At 54.3% G+C, this 17307-nt stretch overlaps 1 protein-coding gene across 4 annotated transcripts in view; it reads left to right on the top strand.

Moving 5' to 3' along the window:
- The window catches only part of H6PD (hexose-6-phosphate dehydrogenase/glucose 1-dehydrogenase), a gene marked incomplete at its 5' end in the record, with an annotated part of 34102 nt that overhangs the window by 5657 nt on the left and 11138 nt on the right, over positions 1-17307 (top strand). Inside the window, 3 exons of one of the 4 annotated variants that reach the window (XM_081226420.1) lie at positions 5934-6212; positions 10844-11480; positions 12633-12750. In XM_081226420.1, the coding sequence (XP_081082546.1) occupies positions 6187-6212; positions 10844-11480; positions 12633-12750 (781 nt within the window). Of the gene's footprint in view, positions 1-5933; positions 6213-8441; positions 8778-10832; positions 11481-12632; positions 12751-17307 lie in introns of those variants that run through there. The other 3 variants (XM_081226419.1, XM_081226418.1, XM_081226417.1) reach the window with 3 other exon arrangements.

The raw sequence follows: 17307 nt of genomic DNA, 5'->3' as shown, positions 1-17307 counted from the left end.
AATATTTTTTCTTTGAAGTTAATTTTTGTTAGTTTGATTAATATGTGTCTTGGTGTGTTTCTCCTAGGGATTATCCTGTATGGGACTCTGTGCTTCCTGGACTTGGGTGACTATTTCCTTTCCCATGTTAGGGAACTTTTCCATTATAATCTCTTCAAGTATTTTCTCAGACCCTTTCTTTTTCTCTTCTTCTTCTGGGACCCCTATAATTCGATTGTTGGTGTGCTTAGTGTTGTCCCAGAGGTCTCTGAGATTGTCTTCAATTCTTTTCATTCCTTTTTCTTTATTCTGCTCCTCGGCAGTTATTTCTGCCATTTTGTCTTCCAGCTCACTTATTCGTTCTTCTCCCTCCGTTATTCTGTTATGGATTCCTTCTAGGGTATTTTTCATTTCAGTTATTGTGTTGTTCATCTCTGTTTGTTTGTTCTTTAGTTCTTCTAGATCTTTGTTAAGCATTTCTTGTATTTTCTCAATCCATGCCTCCATTCTATTTCTGAGATTCTGGATCATCTTTACTATCATTACTCTGAATTCTTTTTCAGGTAGATTGCCTATTTCCTTTTCATCTATTTGATCTTGTAGGATTTTACCTTGCTCCTTCATCTGTGACATATTTTTTTGCCATCTCATTTTTTTTTTTTTTTATGAGTTAGATTGTGTTGTGTTCCTGTCGTACTGGTTGTTTGGCCTGAGGCTTCCAACACTGGAGCTTGTAGGCTGTTGGGTAGAGCTTGTCTTGGTGCTGAGATGAGGACCTCCGGGAGACCTCACTCTGATGAATATTCCCTAGGGTCTGAGGTTCTCTGTTTGTCCAGTGGTTCATATTTGGAGCTCCCATCTCAGGAGCTTTGGCCCAACACCCGGCTCGTGAACCAAGGTCCGGCACACCGTGTGGGGTGGCAAAAAAAAAAAAAAAAAGAGAACAATAACAAAGTAAAAAAATTAGACTAGGAAATGAACAGATATGTTAGAAAGAATATAAAAATAAAAATGTAGATGAAACGGCAACCGGAAGGTAAAACAGAACTGCAATAGTAAAAATGAGGAGAAAAAAAAAAAAAGGTGGAAAAGACCTTGGCTGTGGAGGGCAGGGCCTAAACGGGGCGGGGCCTCTGCTTAGGACCACAGGGCTGGAAAAGGCCCCGGGAGGTGTGGCCGGTGGGGCTTAGGCTCAGTGGAACAGAAGGGACCCAGGTGTGCCTCCCGCCTCTGGTCTCAGGGGGCACGGGAACCCCACCTGGGAGCCCAGAAAGCTTCCCAGGGTCGAGTGGGCGGGGCCAACACCCTCTGCTCCTCTCCCGCTCCCGCTCCCCCCCTCCAGCCTGCCTTTCCTGTTCTCCCCCGGCCTCCCTCCTACGCCCCCAGGACAAACGGGGCCCTGAGGGGGCCTCTGAGGGCGGGCGTAGGACCCAGCCCAATAACTGGGCAGGCTTCCCCAGCCGATTGGGCAGAGGAAATGCTGGGCGTACTCCCCCCTGATCCGAGCCCCCAAGGGTCCCTCCAGGCGTGGGGACCCCTCCCCCCTCTCAGCCACCCCTCAGGGGCGCCCTCCGGCCTCCACTTCTCCTCCCCGCTCAGTCCCCCCACGTCCTACCGGTTCGTTTGGGGGTTCCTCCTGTCTCCTTGGGCGTCGAGGTCCCCCACCAGCATCCAGCAGGCTGGGTGTATTTTAAATTATGTTGTACATTTTCTACAGTGATCAGCTTATGAGGCTAATCTTTTGGCAAGTTTTAGGAGCACCTGAGATAAAAAGGCTCAGTGTTTGGCATGCACAGAGCTCATTTTTAGGCAGTATTTTGTGTACGTGTTACTTTGAGGTACATGACTGCTCAGCAAATAACCACTCCAGGCAAACATTCAAAGTTATTTTTATCCAAGGACTAGAATTTACTAAGTGACTCTTATTGTCAGATGGTTTTAGGCTGTTTAAAAGGGAAACAGTCAAATCTGTGGGCAAAGGGGAACCAGGAGGCACCTTTGGTCATCTGTGGCCTACCCACTTCTCACTTTATTGGTGGAACAAGGCAAAATGTCATTGCGTGTTGCCAAATTTCACCATGGACTCTGCCAGGCCCGAACCCATGGACAGAGCAGGATGTCTGGTTTTGCTTTTTGTTGCCCTGAGCTGGGAGCTGGGTGGCTCTCTGTCTACCACCATTACCTCTCAAAGTATTTTCACTGTCACGATACGGGGGGTTTTCCTCCAGACATTAAAATGAGGTGGAAGATCCCCATTTTCCAGCTGGAGAAAAGGCCCTCAGTAGTTAAGTGAAAGGCCCAGGACTGCAGAGTTAGAGGTTTACTCTACTCATGTATTCTTTGGGCCAGATTATAAACCCCTCATGGGCTGGGGTGGGGACTTTTTTTAACCATCTCAGCATTATATCCCTTTGATTTATCATCAGTATGACTGGAAGGTCACAAAGTTGTCGATGTGCTGTTCCTTGGCACGTTTTTCTGTTGTGGGAAGTTAACTGGTTCTGCAGCAGCTCCAAGAGACAAGCGAGAGAAGTCGCTTTGCTCATGATGTTCTTGGTTTAATAGTGACAGAGGCTAACATTTCTCGGGCGCTTACAGCGTGCCGAGCATCGTGCCAAGTGCTTTATGTGGATTGTCTCCTTCTGTGCTTCTCATCGACTTGTTTCCCCACTCTGTGGTCGAGGTTGGGAGAGGTTAAATAACGTGTGTAAGCTCACACAGCTACTAAGTGGCTAAGGAGTCCAGAAACGAGCCCTTCCCCGGCAAAGGGCCTTTCAGGTTTAAAGAAAGCAACTCAGGCTTACAGTGTTTTCATGACGTCAGAACAAAGGTGAGTGAATCACTGCTGGAGTGGACATGGGAGGCCACGGCCATTCACAGCAGGGAAGCAGAGCTGCCGACCAGCTTGGGTCACTTACGTGAGTGTTTAGACCACTGTCATTCCAGTCTTGGAGGGGAGCAGAATCAGTGTCCACACTAAAACAGTGGGGGGTTTTGTTGGGGTTTTTTTGTAATTTATTTATTTATTTTTGGCTGCATTGGGCATTCATTGCTGCACACGGGCTTTCTCTAGTTGTGGCGAGCGGGGGCTACTCTTCGTTGCGGTGCGCGGGCTTCTCATTGCGGTGGCTTCCCTTGTTGCAGAGCACGGGCTCTAGGCTCACGGGTTTCAGTAGTTGTGGCGTGTGGCATTCAGTAGTTGTGGCTCAAGGGCTCTAGAGCGCAGACTCTGTAGTTGTGGCGCATGCGCTTAGTTGCTCCGTGGCACGTGGGCTCTTCCCAGACCAGGGCTCGAACCCGTGTCCCCTGCATTGGCAGGTGGATTTTCAACCACTGCCCCACCAGGAACGCCCCGAAAACAGTGTTTTAAATTTGCTATTTGGGGTTGTAGTCACACGTTTTACAGGTAGGTGGGAAGTAAGTGCTGGAACCAGGCTGCCTGTATTCAAATCTTCTCACCTCTGAGCTGCCTGACCTTCAGTAAGTCATTTTATCTCTCTGCACCTTAGTTTTCTCTCTACTCATTCTAAAAATGGGGACAATAATAGTACCTATCTCATGAGCTGTGGCAAGAATTAAATGGCATGGTGCCTGTGAAGCTCTTAGCCCAGTATTTGGCATTTAGTTAAATACTCTATATTCTCTTTTATTGTTCATAGTATCATTTCAGGTAGTGAGCTGCTGCTATTGTGTGCTGTGTCACAGTGCTTGAAGTCACCATTAGAGATGTATTCCTTCGTGCCATCATTCACACACAGGTGCTCATACACAGGTGATGGTGGTCTTGGGCAATGGGAATTCTTTTGTTCATTCAGCAAATATTTATAGTGTACCTTCTGTGTGCCAGGCCCTGGAGGTGGACAGTGAACAAAACACAAAAACCCCTGTCCTCATTGGCACTTACGTTTTTGAGCGGAGGAGTGACAGACAATAAACAAAATAAATATACTTATCACATACAGATATGTACTACGGGGAGAAATAAAGCAGGGGATGAGATGAGGGTTGGAGGGTTACGATTTTACTCAGAGTCGGCTGAGAAAGCCTCACTGAGAAGGTGACATTTCAGCAAAGAATTGCAGTTAGTGAGGGAGTGGGCCACGTGGACATCTGCAGGGAAAAGTAGGCCAGGCAGTGGGAACAGCAAGTACAAAGGCCCTGAGGCAGGAGGATGGGTGGCTGGAGCCCAGAGAGGGGCAGAGAATAGGAGAAAAGATCAAAGAGGTAGTAGATGGGAGGCAGAATGTGTAGACCCCGCAGGCCACCCAACAGAAGAATGACATGATCTGACTGATGCTATAAACAGATCACTCTGCTGGGTTCGGGCGAAGATAGAAACGGGAGGCCAGTGAGCTGGTTCCTACAGTGGTCCAGACAGAGGTGATGGTGGCTGGGACCAGAGTGTGGAGGTGGAAGGAGGTGAGAATGGTGGGAAGTAGTTGTATGCTAGATAAGTGTTGGTCGCAGAAACTATAGGACTTGCTGACAGATCGGATGACCCCAAGGTTTCTGGCCTGACACCTGGAAGGTTTGAAGTGCCATTTGCCAGGGGTGGGGAAGATCTGCATTTGGAGCATTTGGGGGATAAGGCAGTTCAGCTTTGGACGCAGTTAAGTCTTGTGGGCACCCAGTTGTTGGTGTCAGAGTAGTAGTTGATTGTACGAGAAGGGAGTTTAGGGGGAGAAAGTCCAGACTGGAAATAACCACTTGGTGTATGGGCATTTGTGTGCTGGTGAATGTTTAACAACCTCTGAAAGGGTGGCGGTTGGTGGTGGGGAGGCAGGTTGATGGCATTTGCCGACAGACACCTGCTGTGTAAATGTTCCCACCCTGGCCAGCCTCAAGCACACTGTTACAGAGTATCTATCTTCACCTTACGGACACAATAGGTTAAATAATGTCAAGAGCATAGATAATAGTAAAATGAAGTAAATCAATTAGGGAGTGTTGAGTTTTGAGTATTTAATACCTTTTTCTGTTTTGTTTTTGTTTTAATTAAGAGTTTTGTTTATTTATTTTTTTCTTTGGCTGAGCCACACTGGCTTGCGGGATCTTAGTTCCCTGACCAGGGATTGAACCTGGGCCCTTGGCAGTGAAAGCTTGGAGTCCTAACCACTGGACCACCAGAGAATTCCCCTAATCCCTTTGTTTTTAATATAACTTATTTGGTTATAAATTTGTGTAGTTCGGTTTTTAATAATGGCTGTGTTTAACAACTGACTTGACAAATGCCTGAAGATTTAGCAGTGGCATCCTGTGTGCAGGTATGCGGTGGCTCCAGCACACCACTTGGGTCACAGGGACCCAGGATTGATACCTAACGAGGTGATGGGAATAAGGATTCTCTGAGATTAGGGAGGAAAAAGCCTCAGAGCTGATCTCATGGATTCTGCCCCCCGTCCAGCCTTGAGGGGGACGTGTGCAGGTCACAGTTCATCGTGAAGGGTCCAGCTGGCATCTGCTTGGGGATGTATGGAGGACTCAGGACGCAAAGGAGAGAATGCAGGAAACATTGGAGTTGGCGAGTGTAGAAGGGACTGGGCACTTCCCCTTGTACTTTAGCTAAAAGTCACCTTCACCTTTTTTTTTTTTTTTTTTCCGGTACGCGGGCCTCTCACTGCTGTGGCCTCTCCCATTGCGGAGCACAGGCTCGGGTGAGCGCAGGCTCAGCGGCCATGGCTCACGGGCCCAGCCGCTCCGCGGCATGTGGGATCTTCCCAGACCGGGGCACAAACCCGTGTCCCCTGCATCGGCAGGCGGACTCTCAACCACTGCGCCACCAGGGAAGCCCCCACCTTCACTTTGAACTCTTGTTTTACTCCCATGCATTCTTTTAAACATTCCAAGCTCCTGAGCTGTGATTTGAAGGAAATCCCCCTTCTTCCTGCTGGGCAAACAGAAGGTAGAGGTCAAAGGTGTGGACGTGGCATTGGGAAAGGGGTCAGAGCGGCAGCAGCCATTGGCGTTCACCTCCCAGCTCCTTTCTCCTGCCACTTGTCTGCTGGGACCAGAGGATCAGAGGTGCTTTGTCCTGTGGTTTCCCAGAAACGGCTCTGCCACTGGAGCACCCGCTCAGGCCGGTGCTGTGCCACGACTGGTCCTGGGTGCACCCCACATCTGCCTCTTTCACTTTGGGCAGAACAGACGGGAACCCCGCTTCTGGTCCGTACCCTCTGGCTGGCCACGTCAGTGCTCGCAGCTTTGGGGATGTTAGCAGAGCCGCACTTTACAAGGTGAGTCTCCCAGGATGCCTGGTAGGAGCCCCTCACCCTGGAGCTGGGGGCAGCGCGAGGTGCCCTGGACTCTGGACGTGGGCCCGCTCAGTCCCGACTCTGGGATGAGCCTTGTCACCCCCAGAGGATGCCTCCGCGGCACCACACTTGGTAGCGTAGTGTGTTTCTGGCAAGTATCTTGAATAATTGTCATAAATGAAATCGCATCCTCCACACACTGAAGTTATAGCTCCGAGGAGTTTGGCCTTAACTTCTGGGTGACATTCAGTTATCAGCTCTGTGCTTCCTATTTCAGTCCTGTATTTCCCGGCCCTGCTGCGTTGGCCTAATGCTGCAAGCACTAAACTGCCCTTACAGAAAGGCTGTGGCCGTCTCCCTGATAATAGAGATGTTATCTCCTTTCCTTGGAAAACAGAGTTTAGGGGCAGGAAAGTGCTGTAGAGGTCCTTTAGCTCCGTCTCTTCACAGATGGGGAAACTGAGGCCCACCAGGGTACATGCATGTTCAAGGTTACGTGGTGTTTAGATTCTACTGGGGAAGGATCGTCATGTGTTCCCATCCACAGTCTAATACACTGTCCTCCTGTCCTGGAGCAGCTCAAACTTTGCACTAATAGTTTTCTTATTTATTAATTAAAAATAGAAGCGATGCATAGCAGGATCAGCCATTGGAATGCCACTTCCGTGTTTTTTGGCTAAGTTCAAGTATGTAATCTTAGTGGGAGTTGTATTTCACAGCCTGTTCCTCTCACAGTAGACAAGGAGGAAGTGCTTCAGAAAATCCTTCAAAAGCAGAGCCTAGAGCTTCCCTGGTGGCGCAGTGGTTGAGAGTCCGCCTGCCGATGCAGGGGACATGGGGTCGTGCCCTGGTCTGGGAAGATTCCACATGCTGTGGAGCGGCTGGGCCCGTGAGCCATGGCCGCTGAGCCTGCGCGTCCGGAGCCTGTGCTCTGCAACGGGAGAGGCCGCAACGGTGAGAGGCCCGTGTACCGCAAAAAAAAAAAAAAAAAAAAAAAAAATAGCAGAGCCTCGCAGCCCAAGAGCAGTTTAGGCCACAGGTGAGTGTAGAGCCGTCTGGTTCCCTGTTACCTCCCCTCTGCTCCAGGGCGGGGACCCTGACCTCGACCTTGACGTAATTGGGCTTCTCTGAGCCTGTTTATTCTCTGTCGGGGCAGCAGGGAGGACACCTGTGCACCCGTCTTCCTCCTCTCAGGGTGTAAGGACCAGCAGATGCTGGGGTGTGTCCTGTGCTGTCTGCAGGGCTGGGCTCTGTAGACCCCGAGAGGAGGAAATGGCAAGGCTTTTACCATCTCAGCTCATCTTCGCAAGCCTCCATTATTCTGGGGGTATTAGCCCACTTGTAAGGTGAGGACTGACTAGGTGACTTAATTGGGTCACACAGCTCAGAGGTGGCCTTGAGCCCATCCTCTTACCCAAAGGCCACCTTTCTCCACTCGACTAAGAGAGCTGTTTAACACAGTGACTGGGGCCTCAGGCTCTGGGACTCAACAGTTGACTTCACCTACCGTTTCCTCATCCGTAAAATGGGCATCCTTGCAGAGCTCCTTCCCAACAGCGTTTTGAGGGAAGGTTGAGATGGTGCATTTACGTCATCGTCTGGCACACGCTGACTGCTTGGTAAACGTCAGGTATTAGGCTTGAGTCAGGTATTAGGCTTGAGGTCGTTAGCAACCAGGTTTTGCAGGGGGATGGGCAAGTCTCAGCCACCCGAGGCGGCTTTGAAATACCCGTGTTTGCACCTGTCCTGGGCCTGCTGGATCAGCGGTTCATTGCCTTGGTGAAGGGAGTAGGAGGCAGGCTGAAAACCCTCCAGCTCGTCAGATGCTCCTCTGACAATAGCCCTGGCTCTGGGCTTCACCACTCAGTGCCCCAGGGTCCTTCTCCTTGCAGTGGGCTTTTGGGACCAGCTTTTAGCACCTTAGGCCCCGTCCCCGAATCCTCTGCATCAGAATCTGTATTTTAAAAAGCTCCGCAAGAGATTCATAAGCACATATAAGTTTGAGAAACACTGTTAAGGTTAAAAAACATGGTGATAAGAAAACCAAACACACAGAGCCACACCCCCTGACTTGTTCTCTGGTTGTTTAGCAACCACAGAGTAAGCAACCATGTTGCAGTAACTGATATTTCTGATCTGTGTTTGTTTAAAGGAGGCCGGGGAACGTAAGCAAGAGATAAGGGTGGCTAACCTGAGAACTGGGAGCCCGGACAGGGCTGGGCAGGGAAGACCGCAGAAGACTTCAGAGTCAGAACAGGGTTAAATAGAGGCCCAGGGGTCGGCTCAGGCCAAGTGGCCAAGCGTCTCGGCTTTCTGCAGTTTTCTGGGGGTGGGGTAGATGTGCTGGCCCTGGAGTCTCCCTCGCCTGCCCATCCAGGCACGTCCAGACCTCTGGCTACCAGTACCTGGGCAGGAGCTCTGAGACGCGGCTGCCAGCTGGCCGCTTCTCCTTCTCCAGGCTGTTCTCTGGGCTTCGGATTTCTCGCTGCCTCTTTCCTGCACTGACCTTGCAGCTTTTCCTTCCCTCCAGACAGGGGCGGTTGCCAGGTGAGAAAGAAATGCTTGAAGGGCCAAGGACAGGAAAGCAGGAGAAAGTGGACTGGTCCTCCGGGCCATCTGTGGATTGGGGCGTGAGTGCAGATAAAGGGACCGTGGAAGAGGAAGCTGGGGGGCTGCTCATGTGGTCCCTTGGTCCTTCAGTTAAAGCTCCAATGATGGGAATGTCTGGTGTCCTATAGATTCTGGTGCAGACACTGTTGCCGGAACCTCATCTTGGTTTGGCCACTAAACAGGGCCATCTTGGAGATGGATCTCAAGAGAGGTGGGAAAGAGGCAAAGGGCAAAGTGAGAGGAGGGGGTCGATGTTAGAGTCCGGGGCAGGTCTGGTCCCTTGATATAGGGGACGGTAAAGGGATGCGGGAAGGTCTGCAGGGCCTTTTCAGAAGTCCTGCTGTTTCTTTAAACCTCATCGTCCCTATCTGTATAACGAGACTGTGGCCTCATGGTTGGGGATTTTGTTAATCCTTTATCGGTAGAATACTTGCCATATAATAAGTGCCGTATAGTAATGATTATTGTTCCTTCTTCAGTCTTCCCACACCCCAGGCTGGGCCCCGGTCCCCCCACCTATGTCTGCAAACCCGTGTTGCTTTCCTCCTGCTTCCTCTGCCTTTCCTTCAAAGCATTGGCCTTGGCAGGAAACGGGAGAATGGGAGAGCCATGGGGTAGGAATTGAGCGTATCAAGCCCTACAGCCTTGGTCAGAGCAGAAGCCCAGAGAAATTAAACCCTCTGGTGCATTTGTGACAGGTCCAAGGCCTCTCGCCTTTCCTGCGCATCAGCTGCTTCACATTTGAGGCTGAGAACTAGCCAAGAAGTTAGGCTAACCTTGGCGAGGCTGCAGCGTGTAATTGCTGCCCGTCAGCTCTGGAGCCAAGGAGCCTGGTGCCTGCCCGGCTCCCCGCTTTCCCACCACGGGACCTTCACCTGCCTGAGCCTCAGCTTGTCTGTCTGCAAAATGAGGTGGCGGGGGGGCTATGATAGTACCCCCTCCACTGGTCCTTTTCAGGGCTCTTGTCTGGATTCAGTGAGAGCCAATGCACAGAAGTGCTTAGCTCCGTGTTGGGCACATGCTGGCGTTCAGTATTTGCTGCTATTAGCAATATTCCATAATGATAGCTACACTTATATAGTGCATTATAGGAGATAGGCATGTCCTGAACACGTTTTCAATGTTAACTCATTTTATCCTTTTAACAGCCCTATGGTGTAGGTACCACTAATACCCCCATTTCCGATGAGGAAACTGAGGTACAGAGAGGTTAAATAATTGTTTTTGAAAATGTTTGTTTGTTTGTTTATTTTGGCTGCACCGGGTCTTAGTTGCGGCACACAGGATCTTTTAGTTGTGGCATGCATGCGGGATCTAGTTCCCTGACCGGGGATCAAACCCAGGCCCCCTGCATTGGGAGCACGGAGTCTTACCCACTGGACCTCCAGGGAAGTCCCAGAGAGGTTAAATAATTGTTCAGAGTAAGGATTGAGCTGGGATTCAAACTCAGCCAGTTGGTTCCAGAGTCCGTGCTTTTGATCACTGTGCTGTAGCGGTGAATGGTGATCATTTTGGGCTTGGAGCCCAGTAGACAAGGGAAGAGCAGAGGAAGAAGTGAGGGGGCAGTGATGTCTCCCTCCAAAGTTCCAGCCATCATCCAAGACCAAGGCCTGCTGCTCCGATGGTCCTGGCCCCCCGTGCTTGTGGGCGAGACTGGCCTCGGTCGTAGAGTGGACAGCTCCAAGCGCATGGCTGCACTGGGACCTCCCTGGGGGCTGGTGCTGCCTTGCCCTGCTCCTGCAGCAGAATGGCCCACCTCTAGCAAGTGGCATCATCCTTGTGTATGGATCAGGCTCCTGACCCACTGAGGCAGAGAAGCCGAGCTGCTGAGGAGGGAGAGGGAAGCTGCGGGACTGTAACATTTTCCTGAGAACCAGGTGGCTGTTTCTTGCCAGGCAGGAAGCGTTTGATAACCTAGAAGTGTGTTTCCCTCCTGCATCGCAGCTGCCTGAGCCGTGTCTGATCCTTCCTTGTTCCTTGTCTGTCTTCCCCATGTGCCCCAGGCACGCAGGCGCTTGGAATATGCTCACGGCGGCCGTGTGCATGGCCCTGCTGGGCTGCCTGAAGGCCCAGGAGCTCCAGGGACACGTCTCCGTAATCCTGCTGGGAGCCACCGGGGACCTGGCCAGAAAATACCTATGGCAGGGGCTGTTCCAGCTGTACCTGGAGGAGGCGGGGAAGGGCCACAGTTTTCGCTTCCACGGGACTGCTCTGACGAGCACCAAGCAGGGCCAGGAGGTCATAGCCAAGGTCCTGGAGTCCCTCTCCTGCCCCAGGGACACAGCTCCCGGTCGCTGTGCTGAACTGAAGGCTCAGTTCCAGCAGCTGAGCGAGTACCGCCGCCTGAAGACGCCTGAGGACTATCTGGCCCTGAGCAAGGACATAGAGGCCCGGGTCCAGCACGAAGGCCTCCAGGAGACCGGCAGGATTTTCTACTTCTCGGTGCCACCCTTCGCCTATGCAGAGATTGCCCGCAGCATCAACAGCAGCTGCCGCCCAGGCCCAGGTGCCTGGCTGCGCGTTGTCCTTGAGAAACCCTTTGGCCATGACCACCGCTCGGCCCAGCAGCTGGCCACAGAACTTGGGAGCTTTTTCCAAGAGGAGGAGATGTACCGGGTGGACCATTACCTGGGCAAGCAGGTGAGCCTGCAGCTAGGAGCCTGCTGGGGTGGAGGGAGCTGGTGCAGGTAGACCCCGTCCACAGGGCCACACCGATGGCGGAATTGGTCCTGAAGGCATCGTGAAATCTGGGCTCCCATGGCCATCTTGACTGTGGGCAGGAGGTAAGAGGCCGGAGGGAAGGCGGTGAGTGGCAAGGGCAGGACTGCTCAGCCCACGTCCACGTGTCCAGCCACCTGTTCTTTAGTGTATCCTGTCCTCTTTGTTTCCCAGCCAGGGTTCGGGCTCTGATGTCTCCGCGTTGCCCTGCATTCTCTGCAGAGGGGGCCCTGAGATGCTGGCGTCTGGACCTGGCTTCCAGCTGGGCATGCTGCGGGAATTAGAATTAACCTCCTTACTCCGCACCCACCGGCTCTTTCTCAGTACCTTTTTCTTCCTGAGTTCTGTTTTGAACCAGAAGGCTGGTAACGAGATCTTAAAATGTAATAGGGACCCTAAGTCCATGCTTCTCATCCAGGCCCTGTGGTGGAGTGAGGGGCTGGCCTCCTGGGTGATGCTAGTCAGCTGGCCAGTTCTCTCTGAACATACCTTCAGGGCCCCTTCGGGACACCTCTTCCCGGAAACTGCAGCAGAGAATACACGAGCACCTGTGTTCTCTGGTGCCGACCAGGACGTGGGCCCAGGGCCACAGGGTGGGCACCACATAGTCATCTGGGGCAAAGGCATCGCCTTCCGTCCAGCCCTATTTGGAGTTGCAGTATTCCAAAGACAGGTCCTCAGGCCACTTGCCCATCCTGGTAGGTTTTTTCACTTGTTTATGGGAGAAATTAGAAAAAAAAAAAAACCCCAAAACTGGATGGTATTCAATTTGAAGCTTTTCTTGCTCCATTTTTAGTGTTAAAATCTCTTTTATTAAAAATTGATGATAATAGAAGATAGAGAATCCTTAAATATTTTCTTTCTTTGCAAACTAAAAAGCTGGTAACCCTGTATAGGTGACTGAGAGGCTTCTGGAGTCCTTACTGGGCTGTGAAGCCCTGGTGTCCAGGGACCGCTGCTCCCGAGAGCATCTCTTGTGAGAAGGGGGCAGAGAGGCTGGGGGCCCTTCCTTGGGTCAGGATTCCCTCTTCGTCCTGAAAGGAGCCACAGCACCACAGTCTCCTTCCCTGGCAGGTGGTGGCCCAGATCCTGCCTTTCCGAGACCAGAACCGCAAGGCCCTGGACGGCCTCTGGAACCGGCACCACGTGGAGCGGGTGGAGATAATCATGAAGGAGACCGTGGACGCAGAAGGTGTGTGAGTGGTCGCCGCCCCGCGTCTGTTGTGAGGCGTCGGCCCGCAGGACTGGAGGGTCTGCCAGGCCCCCGCGCCTTGGCCAGTGCTGCTCAGAGGGGAGCTTTTGCCGGTGTGTGGTCTCCCTCCAGGGCCTGCCGTGTGCCCAGCTCTGGGTCATGCTACACCTCGGGGTGCCTGCAGGCAAAGCCCACATGGTCATCGCTGCCCTTAGGGAGTGTGCAGTCCCGTTAAGTAGCCTTGGCCCAGGTGCTGAAACACTGGCCAGCAGTGAACCCTGGGAGGTAAGCTGGCTTTCCTGTGAGTGTGGTGGAGGCCGGCAGCTAGCACGAGGGCTCCCGGGCTTGTATGCAGTGCTTGCACCAGCGGCCCCCTCTGCCTTCTCCTGCCCCCTGCTTGCCTCCTGTCCCTCCTGTGCATTTGTTCTCAGCTCACTGGTCACTTGGTTGGGGAGCCTCTGCTGACCGTCCCGACAAGGCCCGCTTCTGCTGCACACTCAGAGCTCACGTGCCTCCCTTCCCTGCCCCTCTGCGCTCTTGGCCTCATCTCATCCCCGCCCCATCTGCCTTTCCCAGCTCCTCGCTGGCACCTGGCACACACCTGGGAAGTGCTGACCAAACACTGCAGGAATGAGCGGTGTTGACCTGGGAGTAGGGACACCTGAGTGTCAGGCCTGTCTCTGCATCCGAGTGACCTCAGCATGCCCATTCCTGTCCCTCATCTGTGAGGCCAGCGGGTTGTGTCGACAACAGCAGCTGAGGCCCCTTTGAGCTCCAGCGTTCCGTGATTCCATCATGTCTTGCGAGCATTGAGTGTGTGTGTTCAAAGCATCGGTTCTTACCCCAAATCATTAAAGCTAATTCTTACTGTTTGCTGATGCCCCCAGTAGCCATATGAGATGGGCACTGTTATTAGCTTCCACCTACAGACGAGGTTTGGTGACGAGCCCAGGGTCATGGCCGGAAGTGGGGGAGCCGGGTCCTGGTCCAGGCAGTCTGGCCCCGGCACCAGGCTCTGCGCCACTGCAGTCAGCTCGTCCCCACCACTGTGTTCCGCAGCCCGAGCAGCAGTGCCAGAGGCCACCGTCCCCACCCCACAGCGTGTGCCTGGGCGGAGGGGAGGGCCCCTCGGGCCTGGATGAGGGCCCAGGGGGTCTGTCTCTTTCTCTTTCCCTTGGTGACTCTCTTCAGCTTTCTCCCCTTTTGTCTTTTTTTTTTCCTTTTTATTTTATTTTACGTTTTTATTAGTTTCTGCTTTATAACAAAGTGAATCAGTCATACATATACATCCGTTCCCACATCCCTTCCCTCATGCATCTCCCTCCCTCCCGCCCTCCCCATCCCACCCCTCCAGGCGGTCACAAAGCACCGAGCTGATCTCCCTGTGCTCTGTGGCTGCTTCCCACTAGCTATCTACCTTACGTTTGGTAGTGTACATATGTCCATGCCTCTCTTTCGCTTTGTCACAGCTTACCCTTCCCCCTCCCCATATCCTCAAGTCCATTCTCAAGTAGGTCTGTGTCTTTATTCCCGTTTTACCCCTAGGTTCTTCATGACATTTTTTCTGTTTAGTGCTATAGAAGCTCTCTGGGGGCTGCAGTGATAGAGAGGTGTGAAACCCAGCTGCAGTCCCCTGATACCTCAGGGGTTCACCAGGGGAGGTAAATATCGGGACAAGCTCTACAGTGAATGATGCAGATGGTGCTTTGGGGCCGGGGCGGGGGGGGGGAGGGGAGGAACGGTGGGCTGGGGTGTCGGGCAGGAGGCAGGCCTCGAAGGGCTTTGCTGTCCTTTAGGGGAGCTGGGTTCCTCCATCTGGAACCCATATGAGAAAAGAGGTGCTCTCCCCACTGCAGTGACCCTTCGTGGGTCTCGGGGATCCTTCCCAAGCCCCCCACGTTTCCCGTCCCGTCCTCAGCAAGGGCTCAGGCCATGGGTTTCCTCCCTGTGTCTGTGTGTGTTGGGTGTCCTGGCGGGACTGAGGGCTGGGCTGTGCCCTGGCTTCATCTGCAGAGACATGAGCTATAGATCTGGCGCTGAGAGCGCGGGGCGGGATGGGAGGTGGCCTCTGTCCCCCCAGCTGTGGGCCAGGGGCAGGGGCCAGCGCCTCTCTGCCTGGGCTTGACACGGGGTCTTCTCTCCTAGCCCATTACTGGCAACTCCTTCCCGGGCCCACCCTGGGTTGGGGAAGAGCCGTGATGCCTGGAGTTACCAGTTGGCGTCGTTGCCTCTTATTTCTTCCAGCCCTGCCACACCATCCTTCTTGCTATCTGATGTCATTTGCAGGATCCCTGCGGAGCCAGGGGCTAGGCAAACTGCAGGCCTGCTTATCCTTGCGAAGGTACCTTTGGATGGTGGAGAAAGGAAAACAGAAGGCAAAACAGAAAGGCAGGGAGAGGCCTGGGCAGGTCTGTTTGCCACGGCAGGCCTATGGCAGGGAGTCTCGGGTTTGAACGGCAGTGTAACAGCCGAGGTCCAGGAAGGAGGGTGGCGCCACGCCTCTGCCTTCAGGGCTGCTGTGTGTGACCAAAGCTCAGGCCCTGTCGCCTGCGGGGTGTGGGCTCCGAGCAGTGGGTCTCACTGCTGCTAACCCCAGAGCACGTGCTGCTTCACTTGGCCCAGAGGCAGAGAGAGACGGAGCAGGGCAGGCGGCAGGAACCCCCCCCAACCCTGAGGGGCTTGCAGCCAGAGGGGGATAGTTCAGCCCACTGTCCTTGTCAGAGGTGGCCAGCAGGACTGCGGCTGTCCTGGGTGCTGGGTCTCCCTGGTCGGCCCATTTACCTGCTGGTGGGATCCACAGGCACTGATGGTGTATGGTGGAATGACTTCCTGCCTCTGGGCTCATCCCCGCAGGGTGGGGCTGTGGACCTGGGTCCTCGGTAACAGTGAGAACGGAGGGTCTCTTCTTCTCTGTGTCTGGGTCTGTCTCTTTCCCTCCCTCCCCCGCCCCACCTTCTGTCTGCCTGTCTCTCTTTCCCCTAGGGCTCGGGGACCCAGAATGACAGGGTTCTCTGCAGCCCGAGGAAGCGGCCTGGTACAGCCCCGTGGCCCCAGCACGGACCCTTGCTTTTCCTTCTGGGTCCTGTTTTGGAGCCCATCCCCCAGGGAGGTCCTGCAGGAGCTGGGGACCCTGCAGCCGCCCCACCATGGCCAGTAGGCCCCGTCCCAGCACATCAGGGCCTCGGCTGTGCCTCCTCGTGGGGTTGGGGGTGGGAGGCTGCAGGAGGAGAAGCTGCCCTCCCCGCCAGAGGTCACCGTGTCTTGATGTCGTTTGATGAGCTCAGCAGGCGAGCTGCCGCAGCAGGACTGAGCGTGGCCAGCAAGCGTCCAGGCAGGATTCCGAGCCGCGTGGTCTGGCCGTTAAGCAGAAGGACAGTGTGGCGGCACTCCCCCTCCCCCACCCCCCTCGCTGACTCCTGTGCCAGGAGGCCCCGGAGGGCCCAGCTCCTGGTGGCAGCCTAGACTGCGGCCTGAGTGCTGGTAAGGGAGGGGCTGCGGGCGCTGGCCCGGGGGCTTCTGAGCTGCAAGGTGGTTTGGATGTCTCCCCGACCCCCAGCCCCACCCTCCAGGCCCCCCGGCTCCCCCGCTCCGCCGCCGTGGGAGAGATTTTTCCTCCCTTTCTGCCGTAGCCTCTGGCCCAGAGGAGTTTGCTGCAGTCAAGGCTGCTGCGTGGGCAGGAGCGGGAGAGAGCAAAGGGGAGGCGGGAGGAGAAGTGGTCCTTCTGCAGCCCCAGCGCCCAGCTCGCTCTCAGCCTCATCTCCCTCTAGGGAGCCCCTGTCCAGTGAGCCCCTGAGAGTCACAGATACCCTGGGTACCTGCCGGGGTCTCCTGAAGCAGCACTCCGGGCCGTCCAAAGAGTGACCTTGGCTGGGCCACTAGCCTGTGTGTGGAGGTGACCCCTGCTGGCCCTCATCGCGGCCACTGGGAAGGGCTGTGCTGAAAGGGGGGCTGGTCGCTCATGGACTGAGGTGCAGCCGTGCAGGCCAGGCTGCCCTTTCTTCCGGGGGTGCTGGGACATGGTCCCAGGTCGGTGGCCCCCCGGAACCCGAGCTCCTAACCACTGCGCCTGCAGCGTCCGTCTGTCCAGGCCGTCGGCAGTTGGCCTTCCTGCCAGGATGTGCTCGGGCTGTCTGTCTCTCTGCTGCCCTAGATTGCCCTCTGGCTGGAAGCCTCTTTTTTTTTTTTTGCAGGGGAAAGGAGGGAGACTTCCTGAGGACAGTGTAGCTGTCACTGCTTTGGGAGGGTCCCCGTTCAGACATTGGCATGATGCACGTTGACCTCTGAGGGTTGGAGTGATCATTCCGTACCCCTCACTGAGGGACCAAGGCAGCCGGCATCCTCCCAGGTACGCACCAGCTGTCTCGCCTCCCAGCCTGGTGTGTGAGGAGGGGCTGAGAGGTCGCTCAGCTCTCCTTCCAGCCGTCTGTAGGGCTGTCTGCAAGGTGAGCCCAGGGCAGCTGCCGGGCCTCCAGCCCGTGGACCCTCACTCTCCTTGGCCCTCCGCCTTTTTATGTTTAGTGGTCCCAGAAGCTACTGGTAGAGATGGCAGCTGGCTTT

This window comes from Mesoplodon bidens (genome assembly GCF_964165515.1).
Source record: "Mesoplodon bidens genome assembly, chromosome: 2".
NCBI lineage: Eukaryota > Metazoa > Chordata > Mammalia > Artiodactyla > Ziphiidae > Mesoplodon > Mesoplodon bidens.
The sequence above is the reverse complement of the archived record's forward strand: the minus strand, read 5'-3'. Positions and strand labels throughout refer to the sequence as shown.